The 17341-nt window shown below is 40.2% G+C and overlaps 4 protein-coding genes across 4 annotated transcripts in view; all 4 read left to right on the top strand.

The window, feature by feature from the left end:
• Window positions 1–218: 218 nt before the first annotated feature.
• Window positions 219–5039, top strand: rsl1d1 (ribosomal L1 domain containing 1). The gene is made up of 9 exons (XM_031297990.2): window positions 219–345; window positions 684–823; window positions 928–1066; window positions 1610–1758; window positions 3461–3562; window positions 3989–4082; window positions 4238–4366; window positions 4465–4611; window positions 4747–5039. The coding sequence occupies exons 1-9, from the start codon at window positions 307–309 to the stop codon at window positions 4882–4884; spliced, it is 1077 nt and encodes a 358-aa protein (XP_031153850.1). The 5' UTR covers window positions 219–306; the 3' UTR covers window positions 4885–5039.
• Window positions 5040–6221: 1182 nt separating this feature from the next.
• On the top strand, window positions 6222–6787 carry LOC118494273 (phosphoinositide-interacting protein-like). Its single transcript, XM_035997734.1, has 2 exons — window positions 6222–6362; window positions 6410–6787. Exons 1-2 carry the CDS (start codon window positions 6332–6334, stop codon window positions 6724–6726), a joined length of 348 nt encoding a protein of 115 aa, XP_035853627.1. The 5' UTR covers window positions 6222–6331; the 3' UTR covers window positions 6727–6787.
• A 147-nt stretch (window positions 6788–6934) lies between these two features.
• On the top strand, window positions 6935–8505 carry LOC116048764 (transmembrane protein 238-like). Its single transcript, XM_031297993.2, has one exon. It carries the CDS (start codon window positions 6995–6997, stop codon window positions 7487–7489), a length of 495 nt encoding a protein of 164 aa, XP_031153853.1. The 5' UTR covers window positions 6935–6994; the 3' UTR covers window positions 7490–8505.
• A 5564-nt stretch (window positions 8506–14069) lies between these two features.
• snx29 (sorting nexin 29) overlaps window positions 14070–17341 on the top strand; it is a 176660-nt gene continuing 173388 nt past the window's right edge. The window contains exons 1-2 of the mRNA XM_031297994.2: window positions 14070–14477; window positions 15263–15327. Coding sequence (XP_031153854.1) covers window positions 14471–14477; window positions 15263–15327 — 72 coding nt within the window. The 5' untranslated portion in view covers window positions 14070–14470. The remainder of the gene's footprint in view (window positions 14478–15262; window positions 15328–17341) is intronic.

Genomic DNA, 17341 nt, shown 5'->3' with positions numbered 1-17341 from the left:
ATTTTAAGTTGCCATACATTTGCAATTTACTAAAGTATTTTATGAAACATTCAGTACAGATATTTACATATAAAGACTGCAATATCTATATCCATCATTTTAAATTGAATTAAAACAATCAGGAGACATCCTTGTACGTATATCTCATGGATGTATTAAGAGAAGGTATATCTATGAGGCAACCTTATTTACTTCCCTGGGTGTTCAGAGTTTTCGTACAAATAAAGTTCTTTTGTATTATGTGACGTAGAGTATACCAATTGCGCATGCGTGTCTACAGTTCCCACACGTGAAGCAGACAGCAGCATGGCCGACGGAGCAGGAATTGTGTTGGACCGGGCACAGGTAAAGAAAATGCTTTTATTGCTGCAATACACTTAAACTCTTTATAAATATAATTTAGATAATTAAATGTTAACGTGACTGTGATAAATTCGATTGTTGTGAATCGACAGCAGCTATAAGTTAGCTAGTATCAGCTAACGTTAGCGTGTTTGCTTGCTGGTTTAGCATAGACACTACACTACTGTTTTTATATTATATATTAATATCTATGGGTTTAGCAACGAAGCTAATTCACAGCGGCACAGCAACAAGTCGGAATCCCTAGAACTCTGGAAGAAAGTTTGTCGGTGGGTTTACAAAGTCTTTTGTGACAACGGAGTTAATGTAATGTCTGCTAGGTCAAAAAGGCCGTCCAGGCTTTGCAGGCTTTCCTGAAAACCAAGTCGACCAGTGACTCCCTGTTCCTGGACGAGACTCAACAGATCAGCATGCTCTTCACCCTCTGGAAGATCCCCAAAGCGGCACAGTCCATCCGCATGTGAGTCCACCAGACAGGAACATAAAGCAGCCTTCATGCCTGACCTGTAGTTCTTCTGTAGCAGACTTAGTTGATATTGACGTGACGTCTCATTCCGCCCTCAGTCCCTTGCCCCATGGCCAGCGATCTGACACAGACGATATTTGCCTCTTCACCAAAGATGAGCCCAACATGACCTCCGAGCAGACCCAGAGGTTCTATAGGAAGCTGCTGGAGGAGAAGGGAGTGAAAAACATCACTGAGGTATCTACCAGTCAGTCATTATGCAGCTACTGACTTGATAATGCGTATAACAGTATAACAAATATAGTATATACATAGTGCTGGGCGATATGGAGAACATCAGATATCAAGATATTCTTGACCAAATACCTCGATGTTGATTTGCGACGATATTGTAGGGTTGACAATTGGTGCTTTTACGACATATTAGATAAAAAAATTAAAATAAAATTAGATAATCATCAGTAATGTGGATATAATGACTAAATGGGTAAAGGCCTAGAACAGTCCGGTAAGTTAAGAAAATGACATCACTTTACTGTAATGTAGCCTTTAATACCAGGAAAAGACTAAACTTACCATATTATGTCCAAAATCTAAGACGCTATCTGGTCTCACGATATCGATATATCGCCCAGCCCTATATATACATATTATAGCAAAGTTGGTTGACTAGCCAGTGGCTGGTTAGTCCTAAATCTTAAAAAGCCACTAGTGTTTTACCAGGTTTTTGGAAAACCTTTAGACCTCATATTGATGGCAATGTCCCTGTATCCGGAGCAGATCATCCCATACAAGGCCCTGAGGACGGAGTACAAACCGTATGAAGCCAAGCGCCGTCTGCTCGGGAACTGTGACTTGTTCCTCTCCGACGACCGCATCCGCCGCCTGCTGCCATCCCACCTCGGAAAACATTTCTACCTGAGGAAAAAGTAAGCCCTGTTTCTTTGTGTTGTCAGAGTTGTACCTTCAATTCCGAATGTCTTCAATACACAGCCAACATTAGGTGTTGATCTCATTTCTAGAAGTAATTTTTGATCCTATTGTCATATTCATGTCAGAGGGACCGCTCTCCTCTGTGAGGTGCTGTCTGAGGAAAAAAAAATGTAAGAAATTGATTATGAAAACAGAATGCAGTTTTGCAGTTACCCTACTAATTGAGTGCCTAATGTGCTGAAATGTAATTAAACACGTAGAACAATATATGTAAAAAGAAAGTTGTCCTTAAAGGTCCCATGTCATGAAAATGTCACTTTATGAGGTGTTTTTTTTAACATGAATATGAGTTTCCCCAGCCTGCCTATTGTCTCCCAGTGGCTAGAAATGGTGATAGGTGTAAACCGAGCCCTGTGTATCCTGCTCCGCCTTTGAGAAAATGAAAGCTCAGATGGGCCGATCTGCAATCTTCCCTTTATGACGTTGTAAGGGGAAAGGTTACCTCCCCTTTCTCTTGTGGCTGTAGTTCTGCACCAAGGCTGAATTTCGGGAAAGAGACTTCAGATACAGTATTAGAGGACCACTAAGGCCTATATAAAAGAGACTTCAGATACAGTATTAGGGGACCACTAAGGTCTATATAAAAGAGACTTCAGATACAGTATTAGGGGACCACTAAGGTCTATATAAAAGAGACTTCAGATACAGTATTAGGGGACCACTAAGGTCTATATAAAAGAGACTTCAGATACAGTATTAGAGGACCACTAAGGCCTATATAAAAGAGACTTCAGATACAGTATTAGGGGACCACTAAGGTCTATATAAAAGAGACTTCAGATACAGTATTAGGGGACCACTAAGGTCTATATAAAAGAGACTTCAGATACAGTATTAGGGGACCACTAAGGCCTATATAAAAGAGACTTCAGATACAGTACTAGGGGACCACTAAGGCCTATATAAAAGAGACTTCAGATACAGTATTAGGGGACCACTAAGGCCTATATAAAAGAGACTTCAGATACAGTACTAGGGGACCACTAAGGCCTATAAAAAGAGACTTCAGATACAGTATTAGGGGACCACTAAGGCCTATATAAAAGAGACTTCAGATACAGTACTAGGGGACCACTAAGGCCTATATAAAAGAGACTTCAGATACAGTATTAGGGGACCACTAAGGCTATATAAAAGAGACTTCAGATACAGTACTAGGGGACCACTAAGGTCTATATAAAAGAGACTTCAGATACAGTATTAGAGGACCACTAAGGTCTATATAAAAGAGACTTCAGATACAGTATTAGGGGACCACTAAGGTCTATATAAAAGAGACTTCAGATACAGTACTAGGGGACCACTAAGGCCTATATAAAAGAGACTTCAGATACAGTATTAGGGGACCACTAAGGCCTATATAAAAGAGACTTCAGATACAGTACTAGGGGACCACTAAGGCTATATAAAAGAGACTTCAGATACAGTATTAGGGGACCACTAAGGCCTATATAAAAGAGACTTCAGATACAGTATTAGGGGACCACTAAGGCCTATATAAAAGCAGCATGTCGTAGGACCTTTTTAAATCAGCAAAATGGAGCAAATAAATGACCCATATAATGTTAATTAATGTTAAATGTTTAGTACCAAACAATGAGTTTTTCTGTATTCTTCCTCCATTTCTGTCTTTACCAGAGAGCCGCTGTCTGTGAACCTGCAGAGCAAACATCTGGCCAGAGACATCCAGAGAGTCATCCAGGGCACCAGCTTGAAGGTTACCAACAAGGGCTGCTGCTGGTGAGATTTGCTCTGCTGCTCTTGGTGTTCCTTATAATCTGCCTAATTCAGCTATCTGTGCAACTAACCTTTTTATTTTAGCTCCAGGGAAACCTGTCGTGTTTTAGTATTGCTTCAGCAAGACGACAAACGCAACAGTTTTTAAGTTTCACGGAATGTTTTACGTCTCGTCAAATTAAGAGCACCTCTTAGCAACCCTGTCGATTCTGTGAAGTGTGTTGATATGGGGAATTGCCGGTGCCAAAGAGATTCAATGTTAATCCAGATGGACTCCCTCTTTCTGTGGAGCCCGTCTCTACACCTTTGATACACAACATGGAATGTAGACAGGAAACACAAAAAAAAAAACTGCATTGTTACTACTTGTATTGGTGCGGTTTACAGTGTCACGTTAGAGTTTGACATAGTAACTGGTCTGTGTCGTAGCATGGCCCGTGTTGCCCACGCCGGAATGACTGCAGATGAGGTGACAGACAACATCGAGGCTGCTGTCCAAACGGTGGCGGCCAAACTCCGCACGGTGAGTCTAGCTGCCCAGAGAAGGGTCTTGTGTTTTCATCAACTTTGTTGCTTCAGGGCTTGTACATAGATTTTAACTTTTGGCCACCCCAAGCTCTGTAATGCCTCTCCCCCCCCCCATTACTGTATGTGTTATATTTGCATTGCTGTTTACAGAAAGGACCCGTGATAAAGCTCATCCACATAAAGAGCCAAACGTCAGTGTCCCTGCCCATCTACACTTCAGACCTGAACCACCTCAGCGTGCTGGAGGCAGGGAAACATGCTCAGACGTCCAAGAAAGAGGTGAGAGCAGGCTTGCACTCAAATGTCCATCTTGTGTCCGAGCTAGATTTATAGAAACGACGTGTAAAATAACCTCCTCGTGTGTTTGGGATTTTCAGGGAGCTGCAGCCAAAAAGCAGGCAAAGAAGAACAAGACAGAGGACGTAAAGCAAACGGATACTGCCGGAGAGGAGAAAAATGTGGAGGAGGAGGAAATCCCGCAGCTGGTTCCCATAGCGACACCTAACAAAAAGCCTAAACTGGAGGTCAGTGCTACTCCCAGCTCCTAGATTTAAATACGTACAGTAATTTAAATATTTCAACTGACTCAGGCAGTGTTGTGTCATCATTAAGTGGACTGCAGACCCTCATTTTCTTTCTTTTTCTTTCTTTCTTTGTAGAAACCATCCAAAAAGAAGCAGCTGGAGAAGGCACCCAAACCTGCTGCCAAGAAAGGAAGAAAATCGCCAAACAAAATGACCAAGAAGGCTGGCAAGACTGACTCTAAAGTAAAAAGAAAAGTGCCTAAAGTGAAATGATTCTCAGTAGAGCGTCTTTGCACATTACCCTCTCAACATGGACATTTTACACAGCACACAGAACCAGATTGTTTATAGAACGGTCAATATATTCATTCTGTTTTGTCTTTTTTTTTTCTTGAATGAAGCAGATTATAAACTTATCTGAAACTATCCATGGCTATCTTGTGTTCCCTGAATTCTTTGTCACAGGAGGCACTTTTATCATCGCAGGAAAAACCCAGGTGGAACAAATAATAACAATAGTTATTTTTAGTTTTATTTAAGTGTATTGATAAGCCATGTCAGTGAGCCATCATACACAGCGACATGGCCCTCAAACTAGTAAAGCTTAAATGAAGTGCAGGCATTAATGCTATTAATTAGACGTGCGGTTTTCCTGCCATGTCCAAATGTGACTGTGAAAAAAGACCTATAAAATGCTTCTGACATCTTGGCCAGTGGTTATTCATGTTGGGTAAAAGTGGGGACTATTCTGGCTACTACTTATTGAATAAGACATACACATTTACATTTGGGTATTATTGTTGACTTACATCTTATAATTTATTCTTTTTTACCTCCCTTTAGAGTAGTTAGTTGTCAGCATGGATGAGATAATACAGATGCATTTAATTATCATTGATTCAAGCAAAGTAAGACTAACACCCAGTATGTAATGGATCCTCCTAGAATGCATTTCTCAAAATAGGAGTAACTCATAACTACAGAATGACTCGTTGGACATGAATTGAAAGAATTATGACGTCTTTAGCTTTTAAGTTTTTTAAACCCATTGGTTTCAAGTCAGCAGCGCTTCATTTTAAGACCATCGCCATTAGGTTATAAAGAATACTACATGGTTTCAAACACTTGTTAACATGAACTGTGTATACACCTTTTGTGTGCTTTAACATTTCAAGTGCATTAGCCTTGAGCCCTAGCCCTGTTTGCTCATGGTGAATTGAGCCATCAGTGCTGTGCATGTATTGCTGCCAGCTGTATCCGATGACATGCCTATTGTTATTGAGATCATGGCTTGTACAGCTGCTGCCTGCTACTCTCATGCAATAATGCAATGTGGGCACACCTATGAGGCTTTGCATCTTAATAATTAATAATAATATGATCTGAGACATTGATAAACGAATTTCCCTTCATTTATACAGACAGTGTATTTATTCTGAGGTATAATGCAACAAGATGGTCACGATATTGTTGTCAACAGGTGGGCTGGGTCTGTCTATTCATCCAAGCCCTTCCTGTGCTGTGTGGGCGTGGTGGGCCATCTGGAATTACAGTGTTCACAGGTTACTGGGCAGGAGAGTTAAGAGATGCATCATGCACACAATCTCGTGTTGATCATAGAGAGGATATAGCTCCTTCATATGTATCTGAGGAGGTGGCTGCATTGATTTCAACCAGGGACTGGCTGAGCAGACGGGGAAAGCTCATAGAGGAGCTGTGGATGTTCAGTGGCTGGTGTTTCCATTATTCATGTGTGAAAGGAAGAAACAAAGCGGTGACAGGCAACTGCTCTGTGTAGCAACCATGGAAGCAATTGGAGCAACTTCATTCCCAGATGACACTGGGAGTCAAAGCCTGTGTCCAGGCCCTGACACAGGCCCTGCAGGCTGGGCCCACCTCCACAAACCCATCATCGTGATGGTGATGGGATCCCTGATGTCTGCCGCAGGCGGACTCCTCTTCCTGCTCCAGTCATTAGGGGTGACTGAAGCATGCCACTCGGTGGCCTCGGCCTGCCTGTCCGTTGGGCTGATGTTTGTGGTGATGGGGCTGGTGTGGATCCCCGTACTGAAAGAGAAGCAGAGGCGCAAGCGGTGCTACCAGGAGGATGCTTAGAATAGAAGTGATTCTGTAATGTGAAAGTGGGAACTATTTTTTTTTTTTTTTTTGTCAACAATTATGCAACCCTTTCTTTTGAATCATCCTACAGTCATAAAGCTGCCGTGGTTCTCGCTGATAACCGCTTGCGTACATTGTACTTTGACCTCTGCAGGTTGTTTCACGTGTGTATATGTGAGTGAATGAGGGTTACACTTCACTGGTCCTGCAGATACACATCTGGATTAACTCTGGGAACTTGCTTTGGAGGATCCCCACTGCCACCATGTCAACATCTGTACAGGTGGAGCCAGTCATGGAGATAAGGTACGGAGGAGTTGGCCGCTGCAAATGCTCCTTCTGGTTCGCAGTGGCCCACGACATAATAGGTGTCTTCATCATGATGGTGGGGGTGTTTGGAGGGCTCGTTCTCCACGATTTGTTCATCTACGCGGGGGCTATCGTCATCTTCCTAAGCCTGATCTGGTGGGTGTTCTGGTACTCGGGGAACATCGACGTGCCACCCGAGGAGCTGGAGGACGACGTGGGCCTGATCAAGCTGAAGAACCGTGGACTCAGCCAGGCAGTGAGGCGCGTGTCCGACCGCCTCTCCAGCAGGATCAGGAACTCTTTCAGAAAGAACAGCAGGTCCGTCAGAGAAGCCCCCACAGGCAACAACACAGCTTCAAACATTGGTACAGAGGTGTCGCTCTCCACCATCTATGACAGCACCATCGCCTCCTCGCCTCAAGGATTAGTGAGAGAGACATTGTCAGTATGAGCTAACCCATTGCAGACTGTAAAAAAATGCCCCGGAGAGTCACTGAACCTGGATCTTTATATTTGCTTCCTTTGCTCGTCAGGTTAAAAGGGAAATTTTTCTTTCTTTCTGTGTTTGCTTTGCTAACATGCACCAGTAATGATTAGACAACATTGAAGTCTTGTCTGGATAACATCCACATGTTCTTATCTAGCTGATAAGATGTCAACTTTGCCCACTATAACACAGTGTTGCTAATGGCCCTGATTTAGAAATCTCAGCATGTAAATAGAAAAATAAAGGGTATAATAAGTTATGATGAGGCTGACTTTTATTTGGGTAGTATGTGACCAGAATATTTATTTATTTTGTGAATACTGATAGATTGAAACTTTATAATCTCACCTGTACAGATAAAATATGTTCAAAAATGTCACAATGTTCACAACTGCACCGAAAAGTCCCTGGAGGTTTTGAAGTCTCACATGGTGATTGTGTATTTCAATCTCTATTTGGAAACTGGACCGTGATATCACAATTTTTTTGCTTGAAGGTGCACTCCCCCACGTTCCTCTTTCTGCAAAGCAGTGAGAAAACAGCCATTTAGCTACAATCTCTGCACGCGCCAATCTGTATCCAAGGGGAGTCCTATAGATTCATTATTATTGTTAAATAATGTTGCTCTGCTTCTGTATAGTAAATAATTACACAGGAGATGTCCAGGAGTGTGGCAACACCACCTCTCTAAGAAATATTTGACTAGCCACCAAAAAAGCTGTAAAACATTCTAGTTGTTGACGTTTTTACAACATTTTATTAAGTTATTTAACCGCCTTATAGACATCTCCAGCTGCAGGGAGTATAATTCTGGTAGAGAAATTCTAAATCCCTTTATGTACTAAATATTGAACTCTCTTGAACCTATCTACCCCAATGTGTCGTCACTCACTTATGTTTTTTTAATACAAACACTAGTAGTAGTACACCAATTGTTCTATATCAAACAGTGGAAATAAAGTTGTGTGATTCTACCTTCATCTTCTGGTTTAGCCAATGCTTTAAAGGTCCCATGTTATGCTAATTTTCAGGTTAATATTTGTATTTTGGGTTTCTACTAGAACATGTTTACATGCTGTAATGTTAAAAAAACACAATATATTTCTCAAACTATCTGTCCGAAAATACCAGTATCCAAGGGTGTAACTTTGGGTTCAACATTGGAGGGGTTGAGATCTCCACTTTTGAGCAAAATTTAAAATGTTAATGTCAAACACATCAATTTCTGCATTCTGGTGAATATTTCTGCAACAATTTGTGCCTTTTCTGCATCAAGTTATGGTGCAAATATCTTTATTCATGCAAAGGAAATTTTAATAGGTTTTTGGAGCGGGTTGCACTGGCCAGTTTTAATTTACACCTATGCCAGTATTCACCCTCTGTCTGAAACTGTCTCTTTAAGCCTCTGATTGGTCAGCGTTTTTGGGTCTTCCACATCTGCGCTCCCTGAGTCTCTGCATTTTCATTGCAGCTGGGGAATGACTGTAACGGCACTGTAGCAGCTCTTTCTACCTATATATATATATAGTATAGTTGTGACATCACAACTGTACAGAAGTCCTGACGGCTCATTTAAAGGCACAGTTTCTGAATACGGACTGTATGCATTTCTCTGTGGATTGAGCATTTTGATACTTTAACAGTATTTATATAGCACCTTGACCTGCTTTTTTTCAACAAAAAAAACATGGAAATCTCACTCTTTACAGGATGGGACCTTTAACTTGTGTATTTGTCAAGCTTAAATCACATTTCACAGTCAATTCAATTTCAATTTCAATTGGCTTCAAAGGCCCACAACCACAGTTCACATCCCACACATACAGTATACCGTATGGGCATTAAATGTGTTATATCTTGACAGAGCTAACCATGTAAAAGCAAAGCATAACTAGTATGAATATATAAGATCACACGCTAGAAGTGCCCAGTCATTGTTAAGAGTCTTTTTTTTTTTTAAAAACTCTTTTCAGATCAAGTATCCAAACTGTAGCCTCCAAGTAAAGGAGAAATCTAAAGTTATCTTGAGTTACCTAAATCACAGACAATCTCTTCCAGGTCTGGTCTGACAATATCTCCGGTTTGTGATCCTCTAATAAAGCTGCCACACACACACACACACACACACACACACACACACACACAAACCTTAGATTAGATATGACCAAAATGATCAGAGTACAGATTTTAGTGGACTGTGAAGATTTTCAGGTCATCTAATTACCCCTAATCGAGTCATGATACCCATAGGTCAGTGGCTTTAATCCAAACTGGTTTGTTCTGCTGGTTTTTATGTGATTTGCAGGAAACAGAGGCTTTCTGAGCTCACAGGAGGAGCCAGGGACACAAAAGTAAAGCTGAGGATGATGGAAATGTCATTAGTTTTGAATGTATTTGTTCTAAACCAAAGTATTGGACAAATGGAAATTCAACCTGTTAATGGCACTAGATCAAAAGCCAGTGAATTGTCAAAGTGATTACAAATCCACGTGAGTCTGATCCCGGCCCCAGAGGTTGATTGAAAGGCAAGTATCATCCTGAAATAAATACATAAAATGTGATTCAGTCTCACAAACACCGCCCTGCTGTCGGAAATACTCACTAATGCAATAAATGTGTTATAATCTGACTCTGAAAATAGTGTCTTATTCACTGTTGCTTGAGTAATGTTACTCACTGCAGTGCACAGCTGTTTTCAGGAGCCAACTGAGCCTCTTTAAATATTTATTCTGCAGTAGGAACCAATGTATTTGGGTTTCAGTACATTACAGAGAAGTCAAAGTATTGAGTGACAGACTTATGCATTGTTGGTTTTGGTATTTTAATGAGATTTCTTCACACAGGTAAAAATATATAATATCAGCAGCCTCATCTAGACTATAAAACAAAGAGTTCAAATGAAAGAAAAGGTCTTTTGGCAATGTTCGATTTTTAAAATAATTTTTCTGGTATTAATATGTTTCATATCAAACAAAATCAATGTTTAATATGTGTGTGTTGTTTACAGTATATATGCATCAACTACCAAGGCAAATTCCTTGTTAGTACTTACTTCTGATTCCTCCAATGTCATCATTGATAATGTCCAATTGATTTCCAGACTCTTTAAAAAGCAACGTTAGTTTGTGAAACTAGTGTGTGAACAACGGGAGTCATACATCAGGCAATAAAAAAGAAAAACAAACGGGATCCTCAGCAACGTATAAGCAACAAATACAAAACTCCAAATAATATTGTTCATGTTCAAAAGGGGTAGGGAGAAGTTAAGAACTTTTCTGGTGCTACCCCCTCTTTATTTTATTTTTTTTATACATTATTCATAGATAAAAGAAATTCAATTTGCATCCATCGGTGTCCATGTTCAACTCGGTTGGCTTGAACAAATCAACCCTTCTGGACAAAAACAAGAACAAAATAATCTGAACAGATGAACCAAAAATCCATTGAACAGTCAACAAACAAGAAATAACCAACACAAAAAAATCACTGGTCCAGCTCATAGGCATTCAATATTTTGTTTCTGAATAGTATTTTTTAGTTTGGATTTTTTAGGATGGAGTTTTTAGCTCATTATCACAGTTATTCCATTTTTTTTTTTTTTTTTTATTTATTTATTTTTTTTTGGAATATACAGATTCCCACACTGCACATGTTAATAATGGCACGGAATTCTCCCATGCTGCATCAAACATTTATTTGGATGTGATGTAATGTTAGGCCCATTTCAGCCACAAGAGGTCAGGAGCGCACAGTTCTAAAGTGTTTGTATGATCTTACATTTATGACATAATATCAAAGTCTGCCCTCTGCTAATCAGTGTCTAAGCCAATCTGTCATTTCTAGCTGTTTTCAGTGGCGAATGTCATCTGGATACTGAGCCATGTAACAGAATAAGAGGCTGAACAAGAAGCTCCCAAAGCAGATATTCTAAATATATTGAAATGTCAGGTTTTTTTTTTTTACATTACATGTTTACATAACAGGTCAGTAACAGTAGTTTCTGTTTTCCTTTGGCATGTTCATTTTCTTTTAATGCTTTAAACCTGCAACTCCAATATTATCATCATAAAATAATGCACCTGGTGAAACAATAACATAGAAAATTGGGTTCTTTCTTTTCACAGTGCAAGCTAAGGTTTGCTGTCACAGGAATTTGACCCTCTGAAGCTGGGAACAGGCTAGCTCCAAGACAGAAGAAAGGGCATGATCAGAAGGTAAAACTGTTCTTTTATGTCAGTTTATAACATACTTTAACATACTTTCTGCCCTAATGCATATGAATGTGGTACTTCAGTTGGATTTGCCTTGTTTGATATCTTGTTTGAGCGCTTCAGCACAAAGGGCAGATATCTCTGGAGGAACACAGAGCTGTGTTTGTGGGTTTCATTCTGATAGTATTTGCTTAAAGTGCTCATATTGTGCTTTTTGGCCTTTCCCCTTTCCTTTATTGTGTTATATATCTTTTTTTGTGCATGTTATAGGTTTACAAAGTGAAAAAGCCCAAAGTCCACCCCAAAGGGACTTACCATCTCTAACAGAAAACACTGTTCACAAACTGCTCCAAACAGCTCTATTGTAGTCCAGCCTTTACTTCAGAGACAAACATGCGTCACTTTGTAACACGTTATAATGCTCACCTAGCTGCTAGTGTGGCACGCCCTCATACTCTGCTTCTGACTGGCTAGTAGTCCTTACCTAGCTACTGCGCATGTGCGACTCCCAACAAAGATGGAATAGAAGTGCGATGCCTCACTCTGTAGCTAAAACAGAGAGCTCAACACACAGGGTGAAAAGAGGAGCTGCAGCAATGTGCAGTACAACAAATATATGATGTTTTTTTGAAAGTTAAACCATGTAAACCTATTCTGGTACAACCTCTAAATACAATTATGAACCTGAAAATGAGCATAATATGAGCACTTTAAACATTCACATCATGGTACTGTGTGCTAATTGCGATGACGATCATCATCACCTGCCTATCAGGCTGTTCCTGCTGTTCCCACTGGTGCCACTGGTTACGTCCCCTGTACCAACTGCTACCCCCTCCTGCGTTGACACATTTACATCCGTTGCTCCGGCCATTTCAAAACAAACTCTGAATGGTGAACACATTCATTGATTTATATGCCCTTGGTGCTGTTTATCTCATTTATTTTCTTGCAAAAGATAACTGAGTCCAATCAGATCAGAACTGATCAGCGGGTTGTGTTGCACATCCTTAAATTAACTATAAATGATCAGTAATATGCATTTAAAAGGCTTTCAAATCATTTTTCATTTCATTAATGTTGAAATGGTTTAAAGCAAGATAACATCAGCTGCTTTTTTGAGCACATATTTTTTTTCACACTACAATTTCGGTTGCTTTTCCTGCTTTTGTCTAGTTCATCATTCCGTTCTAGTCTGTGAAATCGTGGTGGGACCATTGACTGTAACAGTCTATGGGTGGGATACATGATGCTGCTGCTGCTGCGAGGCCCAACCTTCATTTGGTGAGAAAATATGTTATCAGAATAGTTAACATCTTAAATGTCATCTTAAATACTATAATGCATTGATCAAAATTATTCGGTATCTTTGTGTTCTGCTATATACAGTAGATATTTACTTATAGTGATGTATATTACAGATGAGTGACAACTTAAACACTACTTTTTGGGTCCAATGGTTTCTTATAATTTCCCAGAAAGGAACTGATATATGATGGAAAATTTAGACTTAGAAAAGATTATGTTATTGGATATACTGTGGGATGTCCATTAGACCAGAGGTTCTTAATGTTTTAAGGACCCCTTACAACAGAGAATATACCAGGACCCCCTCGTGTGTCCCTTGAATAGTTAGATGTAGCCTTATTTTTAATTCTTTTTTAAATTTATTTTATTTTTACAATTATATAGTATTAGTTATGTGGTGATGTATTATGTTATGAAATATATTAGACATGGTGATGCTGGCTCCTGACCATGTAGTAGTTCAGGCTAGTGTACCCCACCCGATGACAAGGCAATATATAGGACATGTAGTTATAAAAAGTATTTGCACCATCTCAACACAGAATACCCATAAAACTATGATTTTGACATCAATTCAATTAACTGCAAGTAAACCAAATATCAAAGGATAATCAAGAGAAAAGGGCTAATTTGAAGTGCATTTCAGAACGAACACACACACACACACACACACACACACACACACACACACACACACACACACACACACACATATTAGGGCTTATGATATATAATATATATATATATGTATATATATATGTATGTATGTATACATATATCTTTTTTTTCTCCCTTTTTCAAATAAAAAATGTGATGTGTTAATGTTGCTTCACCCTGCCTGCACAGATCCCAGAAAATATACAAGCGTGCTTTTTTTTTTTTTTTTTTTTTTATCTCGTAAAAGTATGTAAAAGTGTGAAAGGTAACTTTTGTAGTTCCACAACACTTACAAAAAGACTACAACTCCCACTAGGACTACCCTGTCATATGACAGCTGTGTGTTTTGTCATGTGACGTTAACACTGCTCAGTCAGTCCGTTTCCTTTGCTCGCAGTGCCACAGGCTCCCTACTGAAACACTTCATTCCTCTCCTAAACGGACCTCCACATTTTAGACGGGTCCTTTCATGGCTCTGAAACTACAATTCGGCTTGCAGTTAATACAGTTTATCTGCTCACCAGGCTTTATACAACTCTTACATGTCAGACTGTGGTAGACTTACAGCCCCAGCGGCTCCCCGGCAGGCCTCTCTGTTCACCGTGTGAGAATCAGCTCTCACGCCGCGGTTGAGTGGGTCCAGCTCGGCTACAGAGGCAGCATGTCCCCGGTGCATCGCTAGCCTGTGCTCTTTATGATTAAAAGCACATCATATCGGCGGTAACAGTTTTAGCTTGGATGTCACTACTACCGGGGTCTGGCTGTCAGAATGAACGGTGAGTTTTGTTGTCTCATTGCCTTTTGCTTGTCGCTTTCCCACAAAAATCATGCACGCAAGAGCAGATTTAGTAAGTTGTTAGTTCCCTCCGTGCTCAGACATTAAGTTTGGGATTTCTACTGACTTGTTAACGGCACCGCAGCTACTTCCCCAATGTTAATAAACCGCAAACGACCTTTCTGGTCTGTCAAACCGTAGCGATTTATTAATACAAGAAAGAAAATGAAAGCAATCCATCACTGTATGAACGCTCTTGAATGTGAATGTGAATCTGTCCAATGCATGACTAACTTCACCACCACATAACCACATGCTGTTAGGGTTCACTGTGACAACCTGGAAAAACACTTGATAGTTTGGTTTTGAAGTGGCAAGTTAACATGAGAGGCAGTTATCTTGAGACTAGCCTTGAGATTATAGAAGTGTGGTGATGACAGGTTTCTAACTTGGGTCCCTCGTAAACATGTGGGTGGCGGAAAGGGACTGCTCCAGTTTCCATCACTCTGCAACTGCCAGGGTGCCCTTTGGCAAAGCACTTGGCCCAGAGCTGGTCCAGTGGGTTGGCAGCTTGTAGAAGGTTGTGTTTGAACTGGAAAACTTTATAAACAAACTGTTTTCTATACTGACTGTGATGGCCATGACTTTCGCCAGCAGTTCTTTTCCTTCCTCTCCCCTTAAAAAATGCATCATTTACACAGGTATGACTGCAATGACTGGTCATTTATTTTCTTAATCCATCATCAAACTAAATTTGGGTAATTTCCTGTCTGTTCACCTTTGCAGGCCCTCAGCAGAGTGATACCAAGAGACAGCACCTCCTGGAGAGACTGCTGGATGCTGTCAAACAGGTGAGTCACTGGTTATCTGTACGTTCTTTATGGTCGAGATCATAGTACCACACTTTATTCCAAAATCTGCCAGGGCTTTTGCATGGTGAAAAAAATCCCCTCACCTTAAACATGTGAGGTGTTGGGAAATCATTTACAATTGGTTTGTGGTGTCAGAATACCTATTAGTTCCTTTATTCACCGTGTGCACCAAAACACACTAGAGGAAGCAAAACTGAGCATCATTTACAACTTTTGCAAGTTGATCTTCTATTGAATTAAATGCAAATATGTTGAGTCCCCACAATGGGGAAATTCACTTGTTACAGAAGCAGTTTTTCCACAATAAAAACAAACCAACAAACAACCAAACAAACAAACAGGCACAACAACAGACAATGTGCAAAAAGTACTGAATGAATGTAAAGTGGCATTATATAAAAAGTATTGTAAAGTAAAGTGAGGTGGTCATAGTACGAACATTTTTGTAATGTAAGTAAGTAATTGACGTGAAATTAGATTGAATAATATGTAATTAAATAACATAGCAAAAGTAATTAACAATAATATAAATGATATTGAAGTGTGACCATAATATTAATAATATTGAAAAGTAAGTACTCGGAATGGAAAAATATAAATACAGATAATAACAATAAAGATATACATAGAGCCATGGTGAGTGGTGGGTAATTGAAACAGGAACAGAAAACTACAACATTATCTGGTGATAAAAATATAAGGCAAATAATAACGAGTAGAATATGAGTGGTTTCTAAGAGTGCAAGATTTTAGTTTTTGCCATTGAGCAAGGAAACATAACACTGGTAGATGGGGTTTGATGTGATGTCCTTTCCCATACATAGAGGCAAAAAGAAAGTGGGGACTGCATGTATAGTATTGGGGTTAGTCTGGGCTATTATATACCGTGGCCGTCAGAGTAGATGGCTATACCTCTGAGGTTGTGACTAGCAACACCAGCGCACCTCAAGGAACTGTTCTGGTGCCATTCCTCTTCACACCACTACACCTCAGACTTCCGGTTCAACTCTGGTGCCTGCCGCCTCCAAAAGTTTTCCGACGACTTCTCCATTGTTAGATACAACGACAACGAGGAGGAGTACAGAGGACTGATAAAGAGCCTTATCACACAGTTCAACAACATCACCTGAAGCTCAACATCACCAAGTCTGCAGCAATAGGAGGCCCCCTGTCCCAGTCACCATCCATGGGGAGGAAGTGGAGAGGGTGGACTCATACAGGTACCTTGGGGTTCATATCAATAAAAAACTGGACTGATCTCACAACACAGACGCCGTCTACAAAAAGGGACAGAGCAGACTGTTCTTCCTGAGGAGGCTCGGATCCTTCAGTGTGTACAACAGGCTCCTGAAGATGTTTTATCAGTCCGTAGTAGCCAGCCAGCGCACTGTTCTTTGCTGTGGTGTGCTGGACTGGTAACATCAAGACTAGTGAGGCCAGCAGACTGAACAAGCTGGTGAGGAAGGCCAGCGCTGTGGTCGGGCTGAAACTAGTCCGTCTGGAGTAGGGGGAAGGGGAATGAGGGACACAATTAAAGCCATCTTAGGCATCTCCTCTCATCCCCTCCATGATGAGCTGTGGCAGATGGGCAGCTCATTCAGCCACTGGATCTACCCACCCAGGTGAAAAACTGAGCGCCTCAGATGCTCCTTTGTACCTGCTGCTATCAGACTGTAGAGCAGCAGTGTGAACAACGGACTATAACATCAAACACAGAGCCATTTCTCCACAATGTCTGGTCCATGCGGAACACTGTCTTACTGTTGATACACTCTTGTTATATACTGTATTATACCATTTTATATTATATCATATTATATTGTATATTATATATGCATATATATATATATATATATATATATTGTTATTATTATGTTATATTATTAACATTACATTATATTGTTGTGCTATATTATGTTATTATATACTATACTACTGCACCTTATACTATAATCTCATTTCCCTCACTATTTCATACTGTATCATATTATAC

This window comes from Sander lucioperca, chromosome 22 (assembly GCF_008315115.2).
Source record: "Sander lucioperca isolate FBNREF2018 chromosome 22, SLUC_FBN_1.2, whole genome shotgun sequence".
Classification (NCBI taxonomy): domain Eukaryota; kingdom Metazoa; phylum Chordata; class Actinopteri; order Perciformes; family Percidae; genus Sander; species Sander lucioperca.
Note: the sequence above shows the minus strand (reverse complement) of the source record. Positions and strands in the feature narration are given on the sequence as shown.

What these genes read in the sequence shown, in the direction of transcription:
- LOC118494273 (XM_035997734.1), top strand. Translation starts at nt 6,332, where the DNA reads ATGTTCAGTGGCTGGTGTTTCCATTATTCAT. An exon ending in CTGGTGTTTCCATTATTCAT is followed by an intron (nt 6,363 to 6,409) that starts GTGTGAAAGGAA and finishes TGCTCTGTGTAG; the next exon opens with CAACCATGGAAGCAATTGGA.
- LOC116048764 (XM_031297993.2), top strand. Translation starts at nt 6,995, where the DNA reads ATGTCAACATCTGTACAGGTGGAGCCAGTCATGGAGATAAGGTACGGA.
- rsl1d1 (XM_031297990.2), top strand. Translation starts at nt 307, where the DNA reads ATGGCCGACGGAGCAGGAATTGTGTTGGACCGGGCACAG. An exon ending in GAGTGAAAAACATCACTGAG is followed by an intron (nt 1,067 to 1,609) that starts GTATCTACCAGT and finishes TATCCGGAGCAG; the next exon opens with ATCATCCCATACAAGGCCCT. An exon ending in CTCAGACGTCCAAGAAAGAG is followed by an intron (nt 4,367 to 4,464) that starts GTGAGAGCAGGC and finishes TGGGATTTTCAG; the next exon opens with GGAGCTGCAGCCAAAAAGCA.